The following is a 24,886-nucleotide window of genomic DNA, read 5'->3' as shown; positions in this document are numbered from 1 at the left end:
GCTGTGGCTGTTGTGCCTGGAAGCCAAGAGCCACACCGGTCCTGCACTGCTTTCAGCTCTGCGGTCACAGGCCGATCAGTGGCTAACCCCGCTCAATTTGACAGTTGGTATGTGAAGTGGTGTGCAACAACGGTGCCAATCTGCTGAGCGCACTGAAACAGGGCAAAATGACACATGTGCCGTGCATGGCACACGTCCTGAACTTAGCTTCGCAGCGATTCGTTGCCAAATACCCCTGGGTCCAGGACGTCTTGCGACAGGCCAGGAAAATCTCTGGCCATTTTAGAAGATCTTACACGGCCACGTCTAATTTGTGACAGCCTGACGCGCTGGAACTGCACCATGTATATGCTTGATAGGCTGCTCCAGCAGCAACGTGCCGTTAATGACTACCTGTATGAACTCTGCAGCAGGACAGGTTCTGGGGAGCTTGGTTTCTTTTCACTGCACCAGTGGCTGCTCATGTGCGACGCATGCAGACTTCTGCGGCCATTTGATGAGATCACCAAACTGGTCAGTCGCAGCCAGGGCACCATCAGTGACATCGTACCTTACGCCTTCTTTCTGGAGTGTGCATTGCGTCCGGTCAAAGATCAAGCTGTCGAGGAGCAGGAGCTGGAAGATGAGGAAGTTGCAATGCTGAATGAATTCCCAGGGGGGGCTACTCCATCTGAGACAAGTCAGTAGGATTCTGAAGAGGAGTCAGAGGAGGATGGTGGCTGGAGGGAGGCGGAGGAGGAGCAAGAAGAGCAGGCTTTGAGGGGGACTTTAAATTAAACTTTTCGGGGATCCCTGGTGTTGTCCGTGGCTGGGGGGAGGAGACCGAGGACGACATTCTCCTGGGCGATGAGCAGGAGCCAGGGTGCTCCACCGCTTCCAATTTAGTGCAAATGGGGGCCTTCATGCTCCAGTGTTTGAAGAGGGACACTCGTATAAAAAGCATAAAGGAAAAGGACCAGTATTGGGTGGCAACGTACTTAGACCCCCGATACAAACACAAAATGGCGGACATGTTACCAGCATCACAGAGGGCTGTCAGAATGCAGCATTTCAAGGCCTTGCTGAGAGAGATGCTGCATTCTGCTGTTTCGGGCGCTGGCAGAGGAATTTCCACCCACAGCAAAACAGGTGCGGGTACCAATCCTACCGCGCGGTTTGAAGATGTGTTGGTCACTTCGGATATGAAATCATTCTTGCAGCCAACCTATCGACAGCCACCCTCCGGATCCAGCCTCAGGGAACGCCTATACCGACAGTTGTCTGACTACATCGTGTTAACGGCTGATGAGGACGCTCTGAGAAGCGAGGAACCCCTGGCCAGAGCTGGCACAATTTGCCATGGAACTCTTGGCTTGCCCCTCGACGAGTGTCTTGTCCGAAAGGACGTTCACCTCAGCAGGGGGGATCGTGACTAGAAAGCGCACTCGCCTAGCTTACGACAGTGTGGACTACCTCACATTTCTAAAAATGAATGAGGCATGGATCTCGGAGGAATTCAATACCTGTGACGACCACGTGTAATTGAATTTCCTCATGCCAGCCCATACATATCCGCCACCACTCAGAACAAAGAATGGTCCGTGTCTTATATATATACATAGCGGCGTAAAAGGCCTTTTGGTGGGTGCAAATATGACTTGAAGGTTTTTCAGGTTCGCCTGCTATTAAAGTCAATGGGGTCCACCGCGAACGCGCGGTTCGCGGATATCTGATCGCGAACTCGCGTTCGCGAATCGTCCTGGCCAGTGTTCGTCCATCACTACATACAGCACCAGTGGGGCAATGATAAAAAAATTTAGGTGTTAAGTTCATTTTATTTATTACATTTTTTAACACATTTGTTAAAGGGGTTTTCCGAGATATTTATACTGATGACCTATCCTCTGTATAGGTCATCCATATTTGAAGAGGGGGGGTCCAACACCCGGGAAATTATCCTGTGAGAGGATTGGTAAATCTGCCATGAAACATACATACACATGCAACAGAACTGAGTTTGTCATATGATCATACACAGGGCTGTAGGCAGGGGCGTACATAAAAATCACTGGGCCCCATAGCAGGAATCTAAATTGGGCCCCCATTCCCCTTTTATAGCCCCTCCCTTTGTTCCATGAACTATTCTTGCTGCTGCGTTTTATAATTTATGCTATCAGGGCCGGATTGGGATTACAAAACAGCCCTGGCACACAAAAGAGGTATAATAGATGCAGTGTGTACAGATGTATAGTATATACAGCAGTGTACAGTTATGTGAGGTACGCGGTATAATATATGCAGTGTGTACAGGTATATAGTTTATTCCCTAGTGTTCTGATATGTGAGGTACAGGGTATAATAAATGCAGTGTGTATAGGTATATAGTATATACAGCAGTGTACTGATATGTGAGGTACGGGGTATAATATATGCAGTGTATACAGGTACTGCGACTGCACGAGTTTTCTGGCCGCTGACAGGAAGAAGGACGGGGCATTTCTAGAAGGTAGACTATGATGTGGGGAGGGGGCGGAACCGTTTGCCAGGGCTGTGGAAGGTTATTTGAGGATCAGAAGGCGTTCTTGGGCACTGCAGGGGGACGTCACTGGGCACCGGAGAAGGAAAAAAAACGCCCCTCTGGGCACCTTGGAGCCTCATTAGCATATCATAAAAAACGCTTTTATATCAAAAGGACAAAACGAAATAAAGTAAAAAGAAGACTGCTGGAAATAAGGTACTTTAGTGAACATAGCGATGGTGACGGCTTAAAATGGTAAAAGCAGGTGTCAGATTCCCTTTAAGGCCTCCTTTCCACTCAATTTTTTTATGCACCTATATAGCGCTACTATATTCTGCAGCGCTTTACAGACATCATTGTCACTCACTGTCCCCAATAGAGCTCACAATCTAAGTTCCCTATCAGTATGTCTTTGGAGTGTGGGAGGAAACCGGAGGACCCAGAGTAAACCCACTCAAACACGGGGAGAACATACAAACTCTATTTGTAGTGTGCACAGCTGATACCAGGGGTGTACCACCAATGAGGCAAGTTAAGGCTGCGTTCACACGGGCGAGATTTCCGCGCAGGTGCAATGCAGTAGGTGAACGCATTGCACCTGCACTGAATCCTGACCCATTCATTTCAATGGGGCTGTGCACATGAGCGTTTTTTTTCACGCATCAGTTCTGCAATGCTTTAAAATCGCAGCATGTTCTTTTTCACGCAGCCCTGGCTCCATAGAAGTGAATGGGGCTGCGTTAATAACGCATTGCATCTGCAAGCAAGTGCGGATGCAATGCGTTTTTCACTGATGGTTGCTAGGAGATGTTGTTTGTAAACCTTCAGTTTTTTATTACGCGCGTGAAAAACGCATCAAAACGCATTGCACCCGTGCGGAAAAAACTGAACAACTAAACGCAATTGCAGCCAAAACTGACTGAACTTGCTTGCAAAATGGTGCGAGTTTAATTGAACGCACCCTGAACGCATCCGGACCTAATCTGTCACGCTCGTGTGAACTCAGCCTAAGACTACTTTCACACCTGCGTTAGGTGCGGATCCGTCTGGTATCTGCACAGACGGATCCACACCGATAAATGCAAACAATGGTATCCGTTCAGTACAGATCTGTCTGCATAACTTAGTCAAAAAAAAGTCTAAGTGTAAGTCAAACGGATCCGTCCTGACCTTACATTGAAAGTCAATGGGGGACGGATCCGTTTACAATTGCACCATATTGTGTCAATGTAAATGGATCCGTCCCCATTGACTTACATTGTAATCAGGACGGATCTGTTTGGCTCCGCACCGCCAAGCGGACACCAAAACGGTGCGTTTTGGTGTCCGCCTCCAGAGCAGAATGGAGGCTGAACGGAGCCAAACTGATGCATTCTGAATGGATCCTTATCCATTCAGAATGCATTGGGGCTAAACTGATCCGTTTGGGGCCGCTTGTGAGAGCCCTGAAACGTATCTCACAGGCGGACCCAGAAACGGCAGGCAGCACCAGGTGGGGGTAAGTGGAAAGGCCATGGGCAATGAGCGCTTTCATTGTGGCAAAGGGGTTAGGTAAAGAAACTGGCATTGGAGGGGGGCATGGGTCGGCATTTTAGTTTCCGCCTCAGGCAGCAGAAAGTCTAGGTGCACCCCTGGATGATGCACAGGATCCACTTTTATACAGGATTTGTTTGTTTTTTCTGTTCTTCTGACAGATCAAAAAAAGCAAAATGAGGCCTCATGCACACAGCCATTGTTTGGGTCCACATACGAGCTGCTGTTTTGGGGGCTCGGATGCGGACCTATTCACTTCAATGGGGCTGCAAAAGATGCGGACAGCACTTCGCATGTCCTATTCTTGTCCGTTTTGCGGACAAGAATAGGTATTTCTACAATGGGCTGCCAGTTCCGTTCCACAAATTGCGGAAGGCACACGAGGGGCTTCCATTTTTTGCGGATCCGCGGTTTGTGGACCGCAAAAAAACGGAACGGTCGTGTGCATGAGGCCTGAAACAGACATGTGAACTCTCCCTTAGGGCTCATGCACATGAGTGTAATGGCTCAGTGCCCGTATTGCGAAACGGCCGGCCCGCAATATACAGGTCCTTCTCAAAACATTAGCATATTGTGATAAAGTTCATTATTTTCTGTAATGTACTGATAAACATTAGACTTTCATATGTTTTAGATTCATTACACACCAACTGAAGTAGTTCAAGCCTTTTATTGTTTAAATATAGATGATTTTGGCATACAGCTCATGAAAACCCAAAATTCCTATCTAAAAAAATTTGCATATCATGAAAAGGTTCTCTAAACGAGCTATTAACCTAATCATCTGAATCAACTAATTAACTCTAAACACCTGCAAAAGATTCCTGAGGCTTTTAAAAACTCCCAGCCTGGTTCATTACTCAAAACCGCAATCATGGGTAAGACTGCCGACCTGACTGCTGTCCAGAAGGCCATCATTGACACCCTCAAGCAAGAGGGTAAGACACGGAAAGAAATTTCTGAAAGAATAGGCTGTTCCCAGAGTGCTGTATCAAGGCACCTCAGTGGGAAGTCTGTGGGAAGGAAAAAGTGTGGCAGAAAACGCTGCACAACGAGAAGAGGTGACCGGACCCTGAGGAAGATTGTGGAGAAGGACCGATTCCAGACCTTGGGGGACCTGCGGAAGCAGTGGACTGAGTCTGGAGTAGAAACATCCAGAGCCACCGTGTACAGGCGCGTGCAGGAAATGGGCTACAGGTGCCGCATTCCCCAGGTCAAGCCACTTTTGAACTAGAAACAGCGGCAGAAGTGCCTGACCTGTGCTACAGAGAAGCAGCACTGGACTGTTGCATGTCATTCGGAAATCAAGGTGCCAGAGTCTGGAGGAAGACTGGGGAGAGGGAAATGCCAAAATGCCTGAAGTCCAGTGTCAAGTACCCACAGTCAGTGATGGTCTGGGGTGCCATGTCAGCTGCTGGTGTTGGTCCACTGTGTTTTATCAAGGGCAGGGTCAATGCAGCTAGCTATCAGGAGATTTTGGAGCACTTCATGCTTCCATCTGCTGAAAAGCTTTATGGAGATGAAGATTTCATTTTTCAGCACGACCTGGCACCTGCTCACAGTGCCAAAACCACTGGTAAATGGTTTACTGACCATGGTATTACTGTGCTCAATTGGCCTGCCAACTCTCCTGACCTGAACCCCATAGAGAATCTGTGGGATATTGGGAAGAGAAAGTTGAGAGACGCAAGACCCAACACTCTGGATGAGCTTAAGGCCGCTATCGAAGCATCCTGGGCCTCCATAACACCTCAGCAGTGCCACAGGCTGATTGCCTCCATGCCACGCCGCATTGAAGCAGTCATTTCTGCAAAAGGATTCCCGACCAAGTATTGAGTGCATAACTGAACATAATTATTTGAAGGTTGACTTTTTTTTGTATTAAAAACACTTTTCTTTTATTGGTCAGATGAAATATGCTAATTTTTTGAGATAGGAAATTTGGGTTTTCATGAGCTGTATGCCAAAATCATCAATATTAAAACAATAAAAGGCTTGAACTACTTCAGTTGTGTGTAATGAATCTAAAATATATGAAAGTCTAATGTTTATCAGTACATTACAGAAAATAATGAACTTTATCACAATATGCTAATTTTTTTAGAAGGACCTGTACGGGCACTGGATGTATCACTTCATGGTGCGGATGTGGACCCATTGACTTGAATGGGTCCGCAATCCACAAGATACGACCGAAGATAGGACTTCACCTATCTTTTGTGGAGTGGAGGCACGGATTGTAAACCCACGGAAGCACTACGAATTGCTTCCGTGGGCTTTCAGGTCCATGTAAATATACCCTTTAGGCCTCATGCACATGACCATATTTTCAGTCCACATCCGATCCGCATTGTGCATCCAGTATGTCTGTCCTGCGGCCCCACAAAAAGAATAGAACATGTCCTATTTCCGTTTTACAGACAAGAATAGGCATTTCTATCATAGGACCCGACATTCTGATCTGCAAAATGCAGAGCGCACACAGCCAGTATGCGTGTTTTGCAGATCCGCAAAAACAGATACGGTCATGTGCATGAGGCCTAAGGCTGACGGTACACTTGTGACAGTTTTGTGCTGTTTCTCGCAGACAGGTGTGTGACTGGAGTGTGACTAGTTAGGCTCATCGCTAAGATTCTGCAATGTAGAAGAGTTTTGCTTAGCAAATGTGGAGCCCGACATGCTAGAAGTCAAATGGATGACGGTTTTTACTTAGGGCGAGACCTTCAGTAGCATGCATTAGGCCTCTTTCACATGAACGATACAGATTGGCTCTGGATGCGTTCAGTGAAACTCGGACCATTTCGAAAGCAAGTTCAGTCAGTTTTGTCTGCAATTGCGTTCAGTGTTTCAGAGATCAGTTTTGATGTGTTTTTCACGCGCGTGAAGATTTACAAACAGCTGTGAAAGGGCCTAAATCTGCCACAGTGAACATGTGTTTTATTATGTACATACTGGGGGAGATTTATCAAACTGGTGTAAAGGAAACTGGCTTACCGTTAGTTGCCCATAGCAACCAATCAGCTTCTACCTTTCTTTTTCCAAAGGAGCTGTGAAAAATGAAAGGTGGAATCTGATTGGATGCTATGGACAAGCCTTTATACCAGTTTGATAAATCTCCCCTACTGTGTAGGTTTTTGAGCGCAGTGGTGTCCATAACCTCAGGGCTCCCCTCCTCCTACCTCTTGCCAGTCCCACCCCCAGGAACAAGCAGATTTTGGTAGGAATGCATGCATGCATGAAGCTAGCCGTCCATTAGTATCAGTATAGTGAGCGTGCAGTCTCCTCAGAGCTGTGCTCCCGGACATGTGAGAACCAGGAAGGAAGCTGAGTACAGGAAAGGAGGGCACATGGCTGAGGAGAGGGCTGCTGCATCTGGGTGTCCCTGCAGAATAAACCATGTACTCGCCCACCCTTGCTCCATGTCATCCTTTAACTAAAACAAACTGGAGCTGAACTGGTTAATGATTGACTGTATAGTAGCAGCTCCCCACTGCAGGCCTGACAGAGGAATCTGCTGCAGTGTCTGTAAGGATCCTGTCCAATGGAGTCCGCTGCATATTACCTGGGGTTTGACTTCAGCACTCAGCAGGTAATAGGCATCTTCAGTCTTATATGATATCAGAAACAGATGTAGCAGAGCCATGCCTGTCATTCAGCCCGGTGCGCTGTGGACTACACATAAACTAAGCTGTCCCAATACACCTAGAATGATAAACTGAGCTCTGCTACATCGGTTAATTTAGTTTTTTTGTGTCAAGCCTTCTGTGTCAGTTAGGCCTCTTGCACCCAAAGTTGTGTGCCTGTGGCCGTATTGCCGGATGCGGACCCATTGCCTTGAATGGGTCCGCAATCACGGAGATGCGGAACAGAAGCACGGATCGGAACCCCGCGGAAGCACTACGGAGTGCTTCCGTGGTGTTTCTGTTCGTGCCTCCGCACCACAAAAAAATAGAACTTGTTCTATTTTTTTGCTGTGCGGACGGATCACAGACCCATTCAAGTTGAATGGGTCTCGATCCGAGCTGGCTGCCGCACGGATGTTTCCCGTGCATTGGGGACTGCAAATTGCGGTCCCCAATGCACGGAACGGATGCACAACGTTTGTGTGCAAAAGGCCTTAGGCCCCTTTTACACGAGCAAGTTTTCTGCGCGGGTGCAATGCGTGACATGAACGCATAGCACCCGCACTGAATCCTGAACCATTCATTTCAATGGGTCTGTGTACATGAGCGTTGTTTTTCACGAATCAGTTCTGTGTTGCGTAAAAATCGCAGCATGTTTTATGTTCTGCGTTTTTCACGCAGCCCTGGCCCCGTAGAAGTGAATGGGGCTGCGTGAAAAACGCATTGCATCCGGAAACAAGTGCGGATGCGATGCGTTTTTCACTAATGGTTGCTAAGAGATGTTGTTTGTAAACCTTCAGTTTTTTTATCACGCGTGTGAAAAACGCATCAAAACGCATTGCACCCCCGCGGAAAAAAACTGAACAACTAAACGCAATCGCAGACAAAACTGACTGAACTTGCTTGCAAAATAGTGCGAGTTTCACTGAACGCACCCTGAATGCATCCGGACCTAATCCGTCACGCTCGTGTGAAAGGGGCCTAAGGACTTGTTAACATTTCCGTTTTTCCATTGGTTTCGAAATGCTTGTTCACACTGTAGCTCAGTGAAAAATCAAAATCACAGAGACATGCACTATTTTGGTTAGTGTTCGTGGAATACGGATGACACATGGACCAAGCACGGACATCTTCAGGGATGAACCACACACTGATTTTTTCCATGGACACAGAAATGTGAATGAGGCCTAAGGCTTCATTCATACAGGCTTATGAATTTGAACTCAGAATGTGGAACCATATTGTGCACAGTAGTGTGGTCAGTATACTTCTGTACAGATGTTGTGTTGCCTTCACACATGGTGGAAAAATCTGATAGAAAATACACAGCATAAAGACTCCCCATATTATCCTATGAGGTTGAAAAGTGTCAATCCTTGCAGAATGGGGGGCCATTTATTAACAAGCCTACACCAGTTTTTGGCATAGGAAATTTGCAAGACCCAGTTTTGCGATTTTCTTTAAGGCTGGGTTCACACCTTAGCGTTTTACAGCGCGTTCCTACGCGCTGTAAAACGCTCAACAAGGAGAAACCAATGCTTCCCTATCGGCATGGTTCTCACCTGGGCGTTTTACAGCGCGTACGATCGCGCTGTAAAACGCCCGACGCCCCAAGAAGTACATGAGCTTCTTCGGGGCGTCTTGTTGCGCGTTCCCGTACATAGACTTTCGGGAACAGGCGACAATGGGCGTTCGCTTGTCTCTATGCGCGATTGCAAACGCCGGTACAATCGCGCATACAGAGCGCTCCTTTCAGAACGCTCAGGTGTGAACCCAGCATAAATTCCCATGTGACAAAATTTTGTTGCATGGGTGTTTTTACTCCATCCTCCCTACAAAGCCTCTTGCACACGACCGTATGCCCTCCGAGATATATGGTCTGTGAGCAGGCCATATGTCCCGGAGCGGCATTGATCGTGCGCACTGGAGCGCACAGCATTATAGATTACAATGATGCTGTGGACGTCGGGCCGCCCGAGGGGCTGTTGTCCCGCACTCATATGGCCCGTTCACGCACGGTATATCTCGGATAGTATACGGTCGTGTGCAAGAGGCCCAAGGCAGTGATGGGGTGTGGTGGTGGTGGCGGCCGGGCTGAAGCCAGGACATTTACACCTGGAAACAACTCCAGTCAGGGGCTGAAGTGGTTTTCATTCCAGGTGCAGGAACAGCTGAAGGCACGCCTAATTTATTTTGTGGTCTACACCTCGTCATATATTAAGGACTTCCTCTGTTAGCACAGGGGCTATCAAAGATCAGTGTAAAAAGCCGGTCTTTGATAAATGATCCCCCAACATCTCCATTCATTTGAAAGGGGGATGTATTCCACAAAGAAATCTGCATCCAAATCCATGTGTAAAAACAAACCCTCATGCACAAAATCAGAGCTTCTGTGACAAAAGCATTCACTGTGAAAATACGCAGGAAAACAAGTGTGCAAAATATTTGTGGGGTGAACCCTTTAATAGAATTACGCTGGCTCCATATACCTCACCTATTCCTTACAGACAGAATATGATTGAAAGACAGGCAAGTGTGACTTATGCTACAATTATAGAATGGACTGCCGGGGCGTAGTTATCGGGCTAAGGGGTCCCAAAATCTCTTCTGCCATATAAGAAGACACCAGTATTAAAGAAAGCACATGGTGGGTGGGCACCCCTGTTACATATTTTACTCTGGGGCCCAGGAAAGATTCAAACTTGCCAGCTGAGGCACAATATACAGTTGCAAGAAAAAGTATGTGAACCCTTTGGAATGATATGGATTTCGGCACAAATTGGTCATAAAATGTGATCTGATCTTCATCTAAGTCACAACAATAGACAATCACAGTCTGCTTAAACTAATATAACACACAAATAATTAAATGTTACCATGTTTTTATTGAACACACCATGTAAACATTCACAGTGCAGGTGGAAAAAGTATGTGAACCCCTAGACTAATGACCTCTCCAAGAGCTAATTGGAGTGAGGTGTCAGCCAACTGGAGTCCAATCAATGAGAGGAGATTGGAGGTGTTGGTTACAGCTGCCCTGCACTATAAAAAACACACACCAGTTCTGGGTTTGCTTTTCACAAGAAGCATTGCCTGATGTGAATGATGCCTCGCACAAAAGAGCTCTCAGAAGACCTACGATTAAGAATTGTTGACTTGCATAAAGCTGGAAAGGGTTATAAAAGTATCTCCAAAAGCCTCGCTGTTCATCAGTCCACTGTAAGAAAAATTGTCTATAAATGGAGAAAGTTCAGCACTGCTGCTACTCTCCCTAGGATTGGCCATCCTGTAAAGATGACTGCAAGAGCACAGCGCAGACTGCTCAAGGAGGTGAAGAAGAATCCGAGAGTGTCAGCTAAAGACTTACATAAGTCTCTGGCATATGCTAACATCCCTGTTAGCGAATCTACGATACGCAAAATACTAAACAAGAATGGATTTCATGGGAGGATACCACAGAGGAAGCCACTGCTCTCCCCAAAAAATTTTGCTGCACGTTTACAGTTTGCACAAGAGCACCTGGATGTTCCACAGCAGTACTGGCAAAATAATCTGTGGACTGATGAAACCAAAGTTGAGTTGTTTGAAAGAAACACACAACACTATGTGTGGAGAAAAAGAGGCACAGCACACCAACATCAAAACCTCATCCCAACTGTGAAGTATGGTGGGGGGGGGGGGGGCATCATGGTTTGGGGCTGCTTTGCTGCATCAGGGCCTGGATGGATTGCTATCATTGAAGGAAAAATTAATTCCCAAGTTTATCAATACATTTTGCAGGAGAACTTAAGGCCATCTGTCCACCAGCTGAAGCTCAACAGAAGATGGGTGTTGCAACAGGACAACGACCCAAAGCATAGAAGTAAATCAACAACGGAATGGCTTAAAGAGGACCTTTCACCGATTATGACACTGTGAACTAAGAATGCAGACATGGAGAGCGGCGCCCGGGGATCTCACTGCACTTACTATTATCTCTGGGCGCCGCTCCGTTCTCCTGCTTTGCCCTCCGGTATCTCCGCTCACTAAGTTATAGTGGTGGAGTCTGCCCTTGTTCTTCTGTAGCGCTGGCCAACAGCATTGCAGAGCTCACAGCCTGGGAGAAAATAACCTCCCAGGCTGTGAGCTCTGCGCTGTGATTGGCCAGCGCTACAGCAGAACAAGGGCAGACTCCGCCTACTATAACTTAGTGGCCGGAGATACTGGAGGGCATAGCAGGAGAACGGAGCGGCGCCCGGGGATAACAGTAAGTGCAGTGAGATCCCCGGGTGCCGCTCTCCATGTCTGTATACTTAGTTCACAGTGTCATAATCGGTGAAAGGTCCTCTTTAAACAGAAGAAAATACACCTTCTGGAGTGGCCCAGTCAGAGTCCTGACGTCAATCCGATTGAGATGCTGTGGCATGATTTCAAGAAAGCAATTCACACCAGACATCCAAAGAATATTACTGAACTGAAACAGTTCTGTAAAGAGGAATGGTCAAGAATTACTCCTGACCGTTGTGCACGTCTGATCTGCAACTACAGGAAAAGTTTGGTTGAAGTTATTGCTGCCAAAGGAGGATCAACCAGTTATTAAATCCAAGGGTTCACATACTTTTTCCACCTGCACTGTGAATATTTACATGGTGTGTTCAATAAAAACATGGTAACATTTAATTCTTTGTGTGTTATTAGTTTAAGCAGACTGTGATTGTCTATTGTTGTGACTTAGATGAAGATCAGATCACATTTTATGACCAATTTGTGCAGAAATCTATATCATTCCAAAGGGTTCACATACTTTTTATTGCAACTGTAGGTATCTCTGTTACAGTTATATTGACAGTATCTCAGCAACACTGTATCTAACAGACCGTATCTCTCTGCTCAAACCAGCAGATGTATCTATTAAATCATGTCTCTCTCTGCTGTGTATTACAGTTTTGCAAAGTTGTGTCTATCTGCTGCAGCATGTCTCTCTGACAACTAGTGGTCCAAGACCAATTGTGAATAAGTAGTGATAAACACACCACAGGTTGAGGCCTACGGAGTGCTTCCGTGGTGTTTCTTTCCGTTGTTCCACACCGCAAATAAATGACAAGTCATTTTATTGCGGTGCGGACAGACCACGGACCCATTCAAGTTGGATGGGTCAGCTGCACGGATGTTGCCCCTGCTTTGGGGACCGCAATTGCGGTCCCCAGTGCACGGAACGGCTGCACAACGGCCGTGTGCATGAAGCCTTAGTGTCACGGCTGAGGATGGGGGAAACCCTCAGCCGTGTGGTGCCAGATGATGTTGTGGCTACTTGGCCATGAGAACAGGATAGGGAGCAGGTCACCTCCTCAAGCATCCCTAACCTGACCCTAACTCCTACCTGCATGGGCCGACCTTTAATGTAGGAGGACCCATGCGCAGGAACCTGGGAGCCCTGACTTACCCTCCACAGATCCCTGAGCTAGGAGCTGGGTAAGACGACCTACTCCTCCTAGTTACGGAGGAGCAGGAGTCTCCATGGCCAAGCTGCTGGGACAAGGGGAACACAAACAGCTTTACGGGTATGGCAGGCGAACTAATAGTTCCACCAACCTGCCACAGCCTTGCTGACTGGATCCCTGCGCAAACAGGAATCCAGAACCGTAAGCTGCACCAAAACACATAAGAAGGTCCCAACAGAACATAACATACAACATCACACACAGCAAGACATAAACATAAGGACAATATCTTTATGACCACAGGGGTGGCTCTCACTGGCAGGTAGAATAGACAGGAGGCTGCTCCAGCCAAGCATGACTGAAGCAACCCTCAGACCTGAACTAACAGTGAGGCTTTATAGGCCAAGAAGCCACACCCCACAGTTGGACACACCCAGTGACACACACACACTGGGAAGGGAGTTAACCCTTCCAGCACCACAGAAGGGAACACACATAAAGGGAAAAGTGTCTAACAGTAGCAACACACTGTGGTTGTTGCCGCTGGCAACGAAATGGGTGGCAACCGTGTCCTGGGAGATAGCCCGGAGGCCGGAACACTGCCACCACATGTACAGACAGCCAGACGTTGCCACGGGCAACCACAGTGCAGGAAAAGTGTCAGTGCACACAACACACTACACAGAGTGCACACAGACATACAACACAGTGAACACAATACACACACACCTAACATAGAAGGTTGCTAGGTGCAACCGCATGCACAGCAGGAAAGCTGCCACATACATAGCGTTGTCAGCGGCAACCACAGGTGAGGCACATACCACTGCCCTCACCTGTGATTGACAACAAAACCAAACCGCTGACAATCGCATGCGGTTGAAGAGTCACGGTCATAGCCATGGCCGTGACACTTAGCCAGGGCCATAAGTGAGAAAATCTTGCTTATAAGGCCCCTTTCACACGATCGAGTTATCTGCGCAGGTGCAATGCGTGACGTGAACGCATAGCACCCGCACTGAATCCTGACCTATTCATTTCAATGGGTCTCTGTACTTGACCTTTTTTTTTTCACACATTAGTTATGCGTTGCGTGAAAAACGCAGCATGTTCTATATTCTGCGTTTTTCACGCAGCCCTGGCCCCATAGAAGTGAATGGGTCTTCAGTGAAAAACACATTGCACCCGCAAACAGGTGCGGATGCAATGTGTTTTTCACTGATAGTTGCTAAGAGATGTTGTTTGTAATCCTTCAGTTTTTTATCACGTGCGTGAAAAACGCATCAAAACGCATTGCACTCACGCGGATAAAACTGAACGCAATTGCAGACAAAACTGACTGAACTTGCTTGCAAAATGATGCGAGTTTTACTGAACGCACCCTGAACGCATCCGGACCTGATCTGTCACACTCATGTGAAAGAGGCCTAAGGCTACTTTCCCATTTGCGTTGTTAATTCCGGTATTGACATCCGGCAGACGATCTCAATACCAGAATTAAACTGATTTCCATTAGGATGCAGTTGTGTGAAATCAAAACGAAAAAAAAACTGATCAGTCATTAAATACATTGAAAGTCAATGGGTGACAAATCTGTCACCATTGACTTACATTGTTTTCAGCTTCCAGCGGTTTTGTGTCCGGTCCCAAAATGGAATGCTGCCGAAACGGAATGCATAAGGACTAAACAGAACCGTTTCTTTCCAGTATTGAGATCCTCTGCCAGATCTCAATACCGGAAAACAACAACGCAAGTGTGAAAGTAACCTAACTCTCTCTTGTACTTCTGACTAACAGCTGTAAACTGGCACTTATGGATATAGGTGTCCACTGTGTAATGCTGTCTTGGACTTGGTCTGGATGTTATCTAGGTGAAGGGTATCCAAACTGTATTCCCTCACTTACAGCAGGGCCTGTAAAGCTGTGACTTTCTGTTCACTCTGCTGTCTGGATAACGCTGTAGCATTCCAGTTATCCTGGTACTCTTACGCTGGGTTCACACCTGAGCGTTTTACAGCGCGTTCAAACGCGCTGTAAAACGCTTAAGACATGAAAACCAATGCTTCCCTATGGGAATGGTTCACACCTGGGCGTTTTACAGCGCGTACGAACGCGCTGTAAAACGCCCGACGCTCAAACAAGTACTTGAGCTTCTTTGGGGCGTTTTGACGCACGTTTGTGGCCATAGGACACTGCAGTCAATGACACAAACGCGCGTCAAACGCGCGTTTACTATTACAAAAAACGTGCATAAAAACGCGCGACAAAAACGCGCGTTTGAGAAACGCTCAGGTGTGAACCCAGCGTTACAGTCTCTCTGGAGTAGCAGACTCACAGGAGAATGAGTTCTCTTGATGGTCCCTAAGACCCTAGTAGTAAGAGCAAATGGATGTGCTTCCATTCTCATCACTGTCCTAGTGTCACGGGTAATGGGGAAGGAAAAAACACCAGATACACACAAAAGAAATAGACAACAGTCTAGGCCTCAAAAGCTAAGGAAGATGGATGGTGACCTAGTAATTCCTAGGCCTTTCCCCAACTCCTGCCAGTATGAGCAGATCCTGATGGTGGAAATGCCCATACGCTGTATACCTATGCCCTGCTAAAACTGACGAGCCCTAGGATAGGTAGCAGGAGACGAGACAGCTGGTTCCTTCCCAGATGAAGAAACCCGCGTCTCCCTGAGGTCTAGAACCAAAACACACCAGAGAACAACAAACAGAACAGGCAACTTGTACTTTGAGATGTATGGAGAAACAGGAGATCCAAGACAAACAAGCTCTAGCAACTCCAAGAAGAAATATCAACCGCATGGTCAGCAGTGTGAGGCGGACCTAAATAGAGCCTCATCACTGATAACGAGCGGCACCTGAGTAGAGGTGAGATCCTGCCAAACAACAACATACAAAGAGGAAAACAGAGAGACCTGTCAGATAGCCTCACGTGCAGCAAGTCTATCCGATCTTCTCACCTCTGTCACGGGAGGGACCGTGACACCTAGCTAACACTCCCCCTCCTGGCATAAGGCAGGACCAGCCTACTCCTACCACGAGTGAAGGAACAGGGTGTCCAACCCTATCCCTGCCAACCATATCTTTGCATGCTGCTGCACATAACATAGTATGTAAGTGCAAAAAAGGAAATCCGTTCAGCCGGTTATCCTGCAAGATTATCCTTGTCCGTAATGCGGACAATAATAGGACATGTTCTATTTTTTTCAGAATGGAAATACGGAAACGGAATGCACACGTAGTACCTTCTGTTTTTTTTGCGGACCCATTGAAATAAATGGTTCCGCATATAATCCTCAAAAGAAAACAACTGACACGAAAAGAAAACATGTTCGTGTGCATGAGCCCTAAGGCAGAGTTCACACTTCAGTGATTTGGTCAGTTATTTCCATCAGCTATTGTGAGCCCAAACTAGTAGTGAAGGCTACACAGAGATGAGGTATAATGGCAAGATTTCCTCCTGCTTTGTTTTTTTGACCCGCACCTGGTTTTGGCTCACAATAACTAAAGTGTGAACTAATTATAAATTAGAACATATCCCCAAGCAAAACATTTATATATATATATATGAGCTAAAAAAAAATACTCAAAAAGGGGTAGGACTGTGTACCAACTATATACTGTATGGCAAGTACTTTGGCTCGATGCACCTTATTATTTCTTTGTTGTGTTGTTTTGTTATCTTGCCATTACTTTAGGCAATGTGAAGGAATTTACTCACTGACTGCTCCAACTGATTTCAGTTTTTTTACTTGTTGACAAACACTACTTTGCAGTCAGTTTTTTTTAATGCTAAGTATTAAGAACAAGTTTTGAAAGAATTTGATGTGAATTACGTGTTTGCTAATAACTGGGCTATTAAGGATATGACATATGGGGCCATTAATATAGTGTTTGTGTTTTTATTCTACAGTTAAAGGTTATTGCTGTCAATGAACAACTGCTCGTTGTCTATGAGGACAATGTTCACTTTGATAAAGATCTTCCTGAATTTGGGTAAGCAAAGCTCCTTAATTACAAAAGGTTAGGAAAACAAAACTAAAGGGCTATTTTTGTATAGGTTCAGTAATTAAGATAAATGTCTTCATATTGCACAACCAAGGAAAGATCAACACAGGATCAGGACAGAGATGACTAAAGTGAAACTCTAGGCAAATGTTCTTATTTAGGGCTCATGCCCACAAACGTAAGGGCCAGTGGCGTACTAAGGGGGGGCAGTCCGCCCTCGGTGCCGGCTCTCAGGGGGGTGCCAGAAGCAATGAGCGTTTCCATTAATACAGATGGAAGTGCTCATTGCTGGAGCGCTGGGAGCTGCGGTCCTGTCACTCAGCTCCCTGCGCTCCTCCCCTCTTTCAGGCCGGCGGCGCACAGAATGGTGAAGCAGAAAAGCTCCACCATTCAACCTGCAGGCACAGATCGCGCTGCCCGCCTGCTTTTAAGTATTGGGTGGAGGCCAGAGAAAGGACCCGCCCCGGGTGCCAAACACCCTAGGCACGCCACTAGTAAGGGCTCCGTGTCTGTATTATGGATGGTGAATGGCAGCTCCTCAATATACGGGCTCTGACCAATTGATAGGCAATGTATCTTTTGCGAAGTTGAGGCACGGATCAGAAGTCCACGGAAGCACTACTTGCTACTACATGCTTGAGCATGGTTTGATTGGAGGCATCTTTACACGGGGCAGTTATTGGAAACCTGCATTCATAGGAACATTTGATCGCAATAATTGTTCCGATCCGACCCATGTAAAAGGGATTTTAGACTTTATGATTAGGAAATTAGTCATACCTCCCAATGCAGAGTATCCCATCTCCCAAATCCAATAATGCTGGCACTGAGATTGTCCACTGTTCACAATATGTAAAGGTGAGAGCCGTTTTCTGGTTTCGGATTCATTTTTGGAGAATACTTTCTACGGTCGCACATCAGTGTTTATATAATGTAAATTAAGTAAAATCTAGTTCCTTAACTTGATTATGGGGGGCTGCCATCTTGCCTGAGCTGTTGTTGCCAGTATTTTGAGATATGCTTTACAGCAGCCACCATAGGCAGTTTGCAGCAGCAGCCCAGGAAGTGTGAGCAGAACATAGGAGTGGTAGTAGCTCTGACCCATGGATCACAGTGGCAATCCTCACACCAATATCCCTTTAGTGCTTTGCAGCAACAATAGGGAACACCCTTTCTTCCCTCGGGGCACACCCTGATGTTGGGGTTCCTGCCTGTTGGTAGTTGGGGTGCCCATGGTGTTGTATTTTTATGCCGGGTGCATGGCAGGAGTATTGATGCAGGTGCATTGGCCGTCAAAAGGTGTTGGAGTCGGTGACCAGGCCAGCTGGTGCAAATAAATTTGCATATTTAAATAATGAGCTAGAGTATAGTTTGTACAATTTTATTATTTATTTTTTTAAGTCATTTTTATTCAGTTTTCCCTTAATAAAACTAAAAAAAATATTAAAAAGACTGGTGTTGTGTAATAAAAAGCTACAAAAGTTTTTTGGGTTGTCCAAAAAATAAAAAAGTTACAAGTGTTTGAACCATGTGTGCTAAATCACAAAAAAGTGACTGGTCATTAAGGTCTTTTTAGGCCTGGTCATTAAAGGGTTAACCAATAAGTGCTTTCCCGGATAGTAAGGCCTCGGCCTCATACACACGACCGTACCTTTTCATTTTGGTCCGCAGGACACCAGCCACGTGTGTTTTGCATTTTGCGGAACAGAGTAACGGATGTGGACAGCACATGCGCCCGATCGTCTCCTAGCAACCGTGCGTGAAAATTGCACCGCATCCGCACTTGCTTGCGGATGCTTGCGAATTTCATGCAACCCCATTCATTTCTTTGGGGCCTGCGTTACGTGAAAAACGCACAAAATAGAGCATGCTGCGATTTTCACGCAACGCATAAGTGATGCGTGAAAATCACAGCTCATGTGAACAGCCCCATAGAAATGAACGGGTCCGGATTCAGTGCGGGTGCAATGCGTTCACGTCACGCATCGCATCCGCGCGGAATACTCGCCCGTGTGAAAGGGGCCTAAGGCTGGTTTCACACGGGCGTTGCGGATTGGGGCCGGATGCGTTCAGAGTGCGTTCAGTGAAACTCACACTATTTTGCAAGCAAGTTCAGTCAGTTTTGTCTGCGATTGCGTTTAGTTGTTCAGTTTTTTCCGCGTGGGTGCAGTGCGTTTTGATGCGTTTTTCACACGCGTGATAAAAAACTGAATGTTTACAAACAGCATCTCTTAGCAACCATCAGTGAAAAACGCATCGCACCCGCACTTGCTTGCGGATGCAATGCGTTTTTCACGCAGCCCCATTCACTTCTATGGGGCCAGGGCTGCGTGAAAAACGCAGAATATAGAACATGCTGCGATTTTCATGCAACGCAGAACTGATGCGTGAAAAACAACGCTCATGTACACAGACCCATTGAAATGAATGGGTCAGGATTCATGGCGGGTGCTATGCGTTCACCTCACACATTGCACCCGCGCGGAAAACTCGCTTGTGTGAAAGGGACCTAATTGTCTCAGAGATGATGGTTCTCTGGAACTCAGACCGAGCTCTGAGGAGCTCACACAACATAGGTCTTATCTGTTCCTCAGGTGTACCCTAAAAGGCTTGAGTCAGGGTTGTTAACCTTGACCCATCCATACAACACTATTGAGTAAGAAAACACAGCAAATAGGAACATTTCAATCAACCAAGCTACATTATAACAATTAACTTTTTGCAGGTACCCTGGGCTGGTGTACTGCACATCAACAATATGGTCAGGAGGGCACTCATTGAGTTCTATGAGAGAGTTTTCTAGGCTCGCTCTGTGACCTTTGCAGTGGTCAGGAGGGAGTAGATAAGTAGCGATGTCACTTATTGTGAATGGTGGATCCTGTATTATTTATAGAGAGGTGATAGCTGTCATTTAATCCTGCCTGTGATGATAAGCAGATAACTGCATAAGGCTACTTTCACACTAGCGTTCGGGTTTCCGCTCGTGAGCTCCGTTTGAAGGAGCTCACGAGCGGACCCGAACGCAGCCGTCCAGCCCTGATGCAGTCTGAATGGAGGCGGATCCGCTCAGACTGCATCAGTCTGGCGGCGTTCAGCCTCCACTCCGCTCGCCTCCGCACGGACAGGCGGACAGCTGAACGCTGCTTGCAGCGTTCGGGTGTCCGCCTGGCCGTGCGGAGGCGTGCGGATCCGTGCGGATCCGTCCAGACTTTCAATGTAAGTCAATGGGGACGGATCCGTTTGAAGATGCCACAATGTGGCTCAATCTTCAAGCGGATCCGTCCCCCATTGACTTTACATTGAAAGTCTGGACGGATCCGTCCCAGGCTATTTTCACACTTAGCTGTTCTATGCTAAAAATAATGCAGACGGATCCGTTCTGAACGGAGCCTCCGTCTGCATTATTATGAGCGGATCCGTTCAGAACGGATCCGCCCGAACGCTAGTGTGAAAGTAGCCTAAAAGTGATCTATATACAGAAGTGGCGCTTATTATTAGGCTTCCTGGTCAGTGCAGAAACTTTAGGATTTTTAAAAATATTGATAGTGACACGGACAATTAAACATAATCCCCATTTAAAAAATGTATAACCGAAAAATGAAATTAAACAGTAGGTCATTTTATGATGACACATTCCCTATAAGTAATTCATCTTTAGCAGCTATATACCTAAATGGATATCTTATTTTTGCAGAACACAAGGTGGTGTCCATGTCCATGTTGACAAGCTGACAGTAACATCTCCAGTTTTAATGTGGCTTAAGGTAATGCATATTTTTAATATCCATTTAAAATTACCAATAATGAAGTATACATTTAAAAATATATTTGTATTGATGGACTTCTTTGTTAATGATGGCAGGTAGAGAGAAGATTAGTTCTGTAGTCAAAAGATATAAAAATGCATTGTAAAATATATTTTGTGCTATTTAGAAACCATTAAAGGGGTTTCCAAGCATCTGATAGTGATAACGTGTCATTATAGGCTATTATTTTCCAATTGGTGAGGGTCTTACAGCATCGTTCTAAGTGTAGTGGCCGTGCTGGGGTACTGCAGCTCATCTTCCATTGAACAGTAACCCAACATGACCACTACACTTTGCACAGAGCTGTGCTTCCTGGTCCATTCACAGTGAACATTCCAGTGCCCGGATGCTGCATGGAACAGCTGATCATTGTGTCAGGCCCTCACCAATCATATATTAACCCCTTAACGCATTATGCTGTTCATGTACAGCGGGGAATGCTGTGCCAGACATGCATGGCATTCATTTAAATGCTCCCCGGCCGAGATCGTGCACCTGAAGCTCCACTTACCCCACTGTGTCGCGGACCGAACAACTCCCGCTTGAGGCCAGCTGTGGTCCCGGCCGAAGATCACTGTGATACGTCTGTTCCTCCCTGTCAGCGATCGTGCGCATTTACACACATCTCTTCTGTAGTCCCATCCAGCTATTATTGTGATTGGTCCACTGTCAGGAACAGGCCAATCACAATGAGTTGTGTAACAGAAAGCTATCTCTTGGCTTCGATCCTCTCATTTCTGTGAGGGAATTGGCGAGAGCCAGAGACCTGTTAATTTTTTTTAAAAAAAATTAAAGTGCCCCATCATCACCTCTCATTTGTCCCTTCTACAGTATATGACCTGTCACTGTGTTTTGTCAGTGAGTTACCAATAGTGACAGTACATCAGCACCCCCAATTATCCTTCAATCCATATCATCTATATGTCCTCCATATCAATGACCTGTCAGGAAGCTTTTTGTCTTAGCATTAGGAATTCATTAGGGTTAGATAGGGATTTATCAGGGTTAGAGCTCTATATTTAGAGTAAGTTAGACTAATGTTTATTGTAAAAAATATATATAATAATTATTGGGGACCTCAGTACTTGTCTCTGATTATAAATACTCTGTGTTTCAACCCCCCCCCATACCTCCAAACTTCTATCTTCTATCTGTGACCAATCCGTGTCACTGATTTTGCCAGCAGTGACAAATTTGTCACCAGTGACTGATATAAAGCTCCGCTGCTTTTGGAGCACTTTTTTTTTTCTAGATTTTTCTGAATAAAAAAAAAATTTGGGGCTCATTTTGCATATTGGGGAGAAAGCGTGTTTGGGTCCTTATCTTAGTATTAGGAATTCACCAGGGTTAGCGCTCTATTTTTAGGATAGGTAAGATAGACTAACATTTTTTAGTAAAAAAAAAAGTACTTTCCAAGTTAGTATTAGTTGTTAAAGTTACAAAATGTCTCAACGGGTGTACAGCTTATGCCGTACTAGCCTCAGAGTCTGACTGACAGTGGAGAAGAAGAATCTTTTCTTATGTATACCTCTTCTGATTCATCAATTGACGAATCCTCTCACAGACGCACTAGAGTTAGCAGCGCATCATCTTCTACAATTGACCCCAGCTGGACTTCTGCTACTAACTTTGTACCTCAGGTGCCGCACTTTACGGCCACTACAGGCATTCATGTGAACACTGCAGGGTTCAAGGAAGCTGATTTTTTTCCACTTTTTTTCTGATGAATTGATAGGTATGATGATGGAGCAAACTAATCTTTATGCCAATCATTTTTTTAGCCGCCCACCCCGCCTCATACTATACAAGACCCCTTCAGTGGACTCCCATGACCCCTGTGGAAATGAAAAAAATTGGGGGTTTAATACTTAATATAGATATAGTTAAAAAAACACCACTATGGTCATATTGGAGTAATGACCTTTTACATCATACGCCAATATACCGCATCATTATGCCCAGGGCCCGATTCGAAGTTCTCCTGAAATTTCTACATTAAAACAATAATGCAGATTGTCCACCCCCTAATGATCCTGGATATGATCGTTTATACAAAATTCGGCCCATTTTAGATTATTATAATCTTAAGTTTGGCCAGGTATACACCCCCCAAAAGCATCTGTCCATTGATGAATCGCTTGTGCTCTTGAAGGGCAGACTGCATTTTCGCCAATACCTGCCCAACAAACGGGCCAGATATGGCATCAAAATCTACAAATTATGTGAAAGCCAAAGTGGCTATACACACAAATTCAAAGTTTACGAGGGAAAAGATTAAAAAAATTGAACCCCCAGAGTGCCCCCTTGTCTTTGGAATAGCAGGCAAAATAGTATGGGACTTGATTCACCTCCTACCTTGACAACTTCTACACAAGTGTCCTACTACTGAAATGCCTGTTTTCCAGAGACACTGTTGCATGCGGAACTATCAGACGAAACCAAAAACATCTGCCTAAAAATGTTATAGACCAAAGAATGAAAGTGAGGGAAAGCAGGGCAGTTTGCAGTGATAACATGATGCTTGTTCAGTACAAAGACAAGCGTGATGTCTTTGTACTTACTACCATACATGCTGACAGATCCACCCCTGTCCCAGTTTATGGCAGCGGTGGATCTGTCAGACCAAGTACTGGAAACATACACTGCCCTCCGCAAAACTAGGGCATGGTATAAAAAATTGGCATTGCACCTGACGCAAACAGCCCTCTATAATGCTTTTGTAATATACAGAATTGCAGGAAACAAAGGAAAATTTCAGACCTTTTTATTTGGGGAACAGGAAGGGGAAGGGAGCAGGGCCACAGGAAGTTAGAGCAGAATAATACAAGGACAGCATTTCCCTTGGGTAGTTCCCCCCACAGAGACATGGAGAAGGCCACAAAAATGGTGTCTGGTATGCTCCAGAAATGGAATCAGGAAAGACACAATTCACCATTTGTGAGACGTGCTCCTCAAATCTGGGTTTTTGCTCAAAAGATTGTTTTAGAATCTACAACACCTCTGTTGACTTTATCTAAACTCCCATTGATCATTTTAGCAAACACCCCCTTGAAACTGTATGCTGGTAAAAATTCTAATTCCCCTTTTCTCCACATTTCAATTGGCATTCTAATAAAACCCATAACAAAGCTAGATGAATACCTTGACGGGTGTTGTTTTATAAAAGGGGACTAGAACTGTGGATGTTCTGGTAGCTCAAAGCCTCTGCAATGTGATGACATATAATATACAACATATTTCTTTGATACAATTTGAGACCCTTATTTCTTTTAGCTGCTATATTTAGCGACTATGTCCTACCATATAAAGCTTTTACGCATATATATATATATATATATATATATATATATATATTATGTAGGATACCTGCCACGCTTCAGTGTGGGAGGAAAACACCACACCGAGCATAGGAGGGAAGGGGGGGACGGGGAACCAGGCCTGAGAACTAGAGAAGGAAAATGGACACCTTCTAGTGAAAACCCTAACCAAAATCCTGACTGATTACCAGTATGAACAGACCCCGAAGGTAGGTGAGTACATACGCAGGAATACCTAGAGTCCTATCAAGCCTTATAGAACCCTGGTACTAATGGCAGGGACGGGACTACCTGTTCCTCCAAAAGGAAGGATGAACAGGAGTCTTCATCAGGCCTAATACAAACAATAGGGAAATGCAACACACAGAACCCAAACAAAATACAAAAGGGAAAAGAAAGACTTAACTTTAAAGGAGCAATGGAAGCACCAGGAACTCAGCCGAGATCCAACCGCACAGCATTGTGGGAGAAGCAACTATATATAGAGAAGGTTAAATTACCCTAATAGCCACACCTGGGGAAAGAAGGTGTGGCAAGCACAAGAAACAACACAGACGTAATTTGATCCAAACGGAAAACATGTCAGATCAAACCATGTGTTGCCAGTCTCACCGATCTCCTGCCACCTGTTGCGGGAACGTCCGTGACAGTATCCCCCCTTCTACGGGTGA

General features: G+C 45.7%; 1 protein-coding gene across 2 annotated transcripts in view; it reads left to right on the top strand.

The window, feature by feature from the left end:
* The first annotated feature begins 7,246 nt into the window (after positions 1-7,246).
* Positions 7,247-24,886, top strand: part of XYLB (xylulokinase) — a 370,041-nt gene continuing 352,401 nt past the window's right edge. For both annotated transcript variants that reach the window (XM_044293861.1, XM_044293862.1), the window contains exons 1-3: positions 7,247-7,619; positions 16,998-17,080; positions 20,787-20,856. In XM_044293861.1, the coding sequence (XP_044149796.1) occupies positions 7,572-7,619; positions 16,998-17,080; positions 20,787-20,856 (201 nt within the window). In that variant the 5' untranslated portion in view covers positions 7,247-7,571. The remainder of the gene's footprint in view (positions 7,620-16,997; positions 17,081-20,786; positions 20,857-24,886) is intronic.

This window comes from Bufo gargarizans, chromosome 5 (genome assembly GCF_014858855.1).
Source record: "Bufo gargarizans isolate SCDJY-AF-19 chromosome 5, ASM1485885v1, whole genome shotgun sequence".
Lineage (NCBI taxonomy): Eukaryota > Metazoa > Chordata > Amphibia > Anura > Bufonidae > Bufo > Bufo gargarizans.
This window is presented reverse-complemented; position numbering and strand designations above follow the sequence as displayed.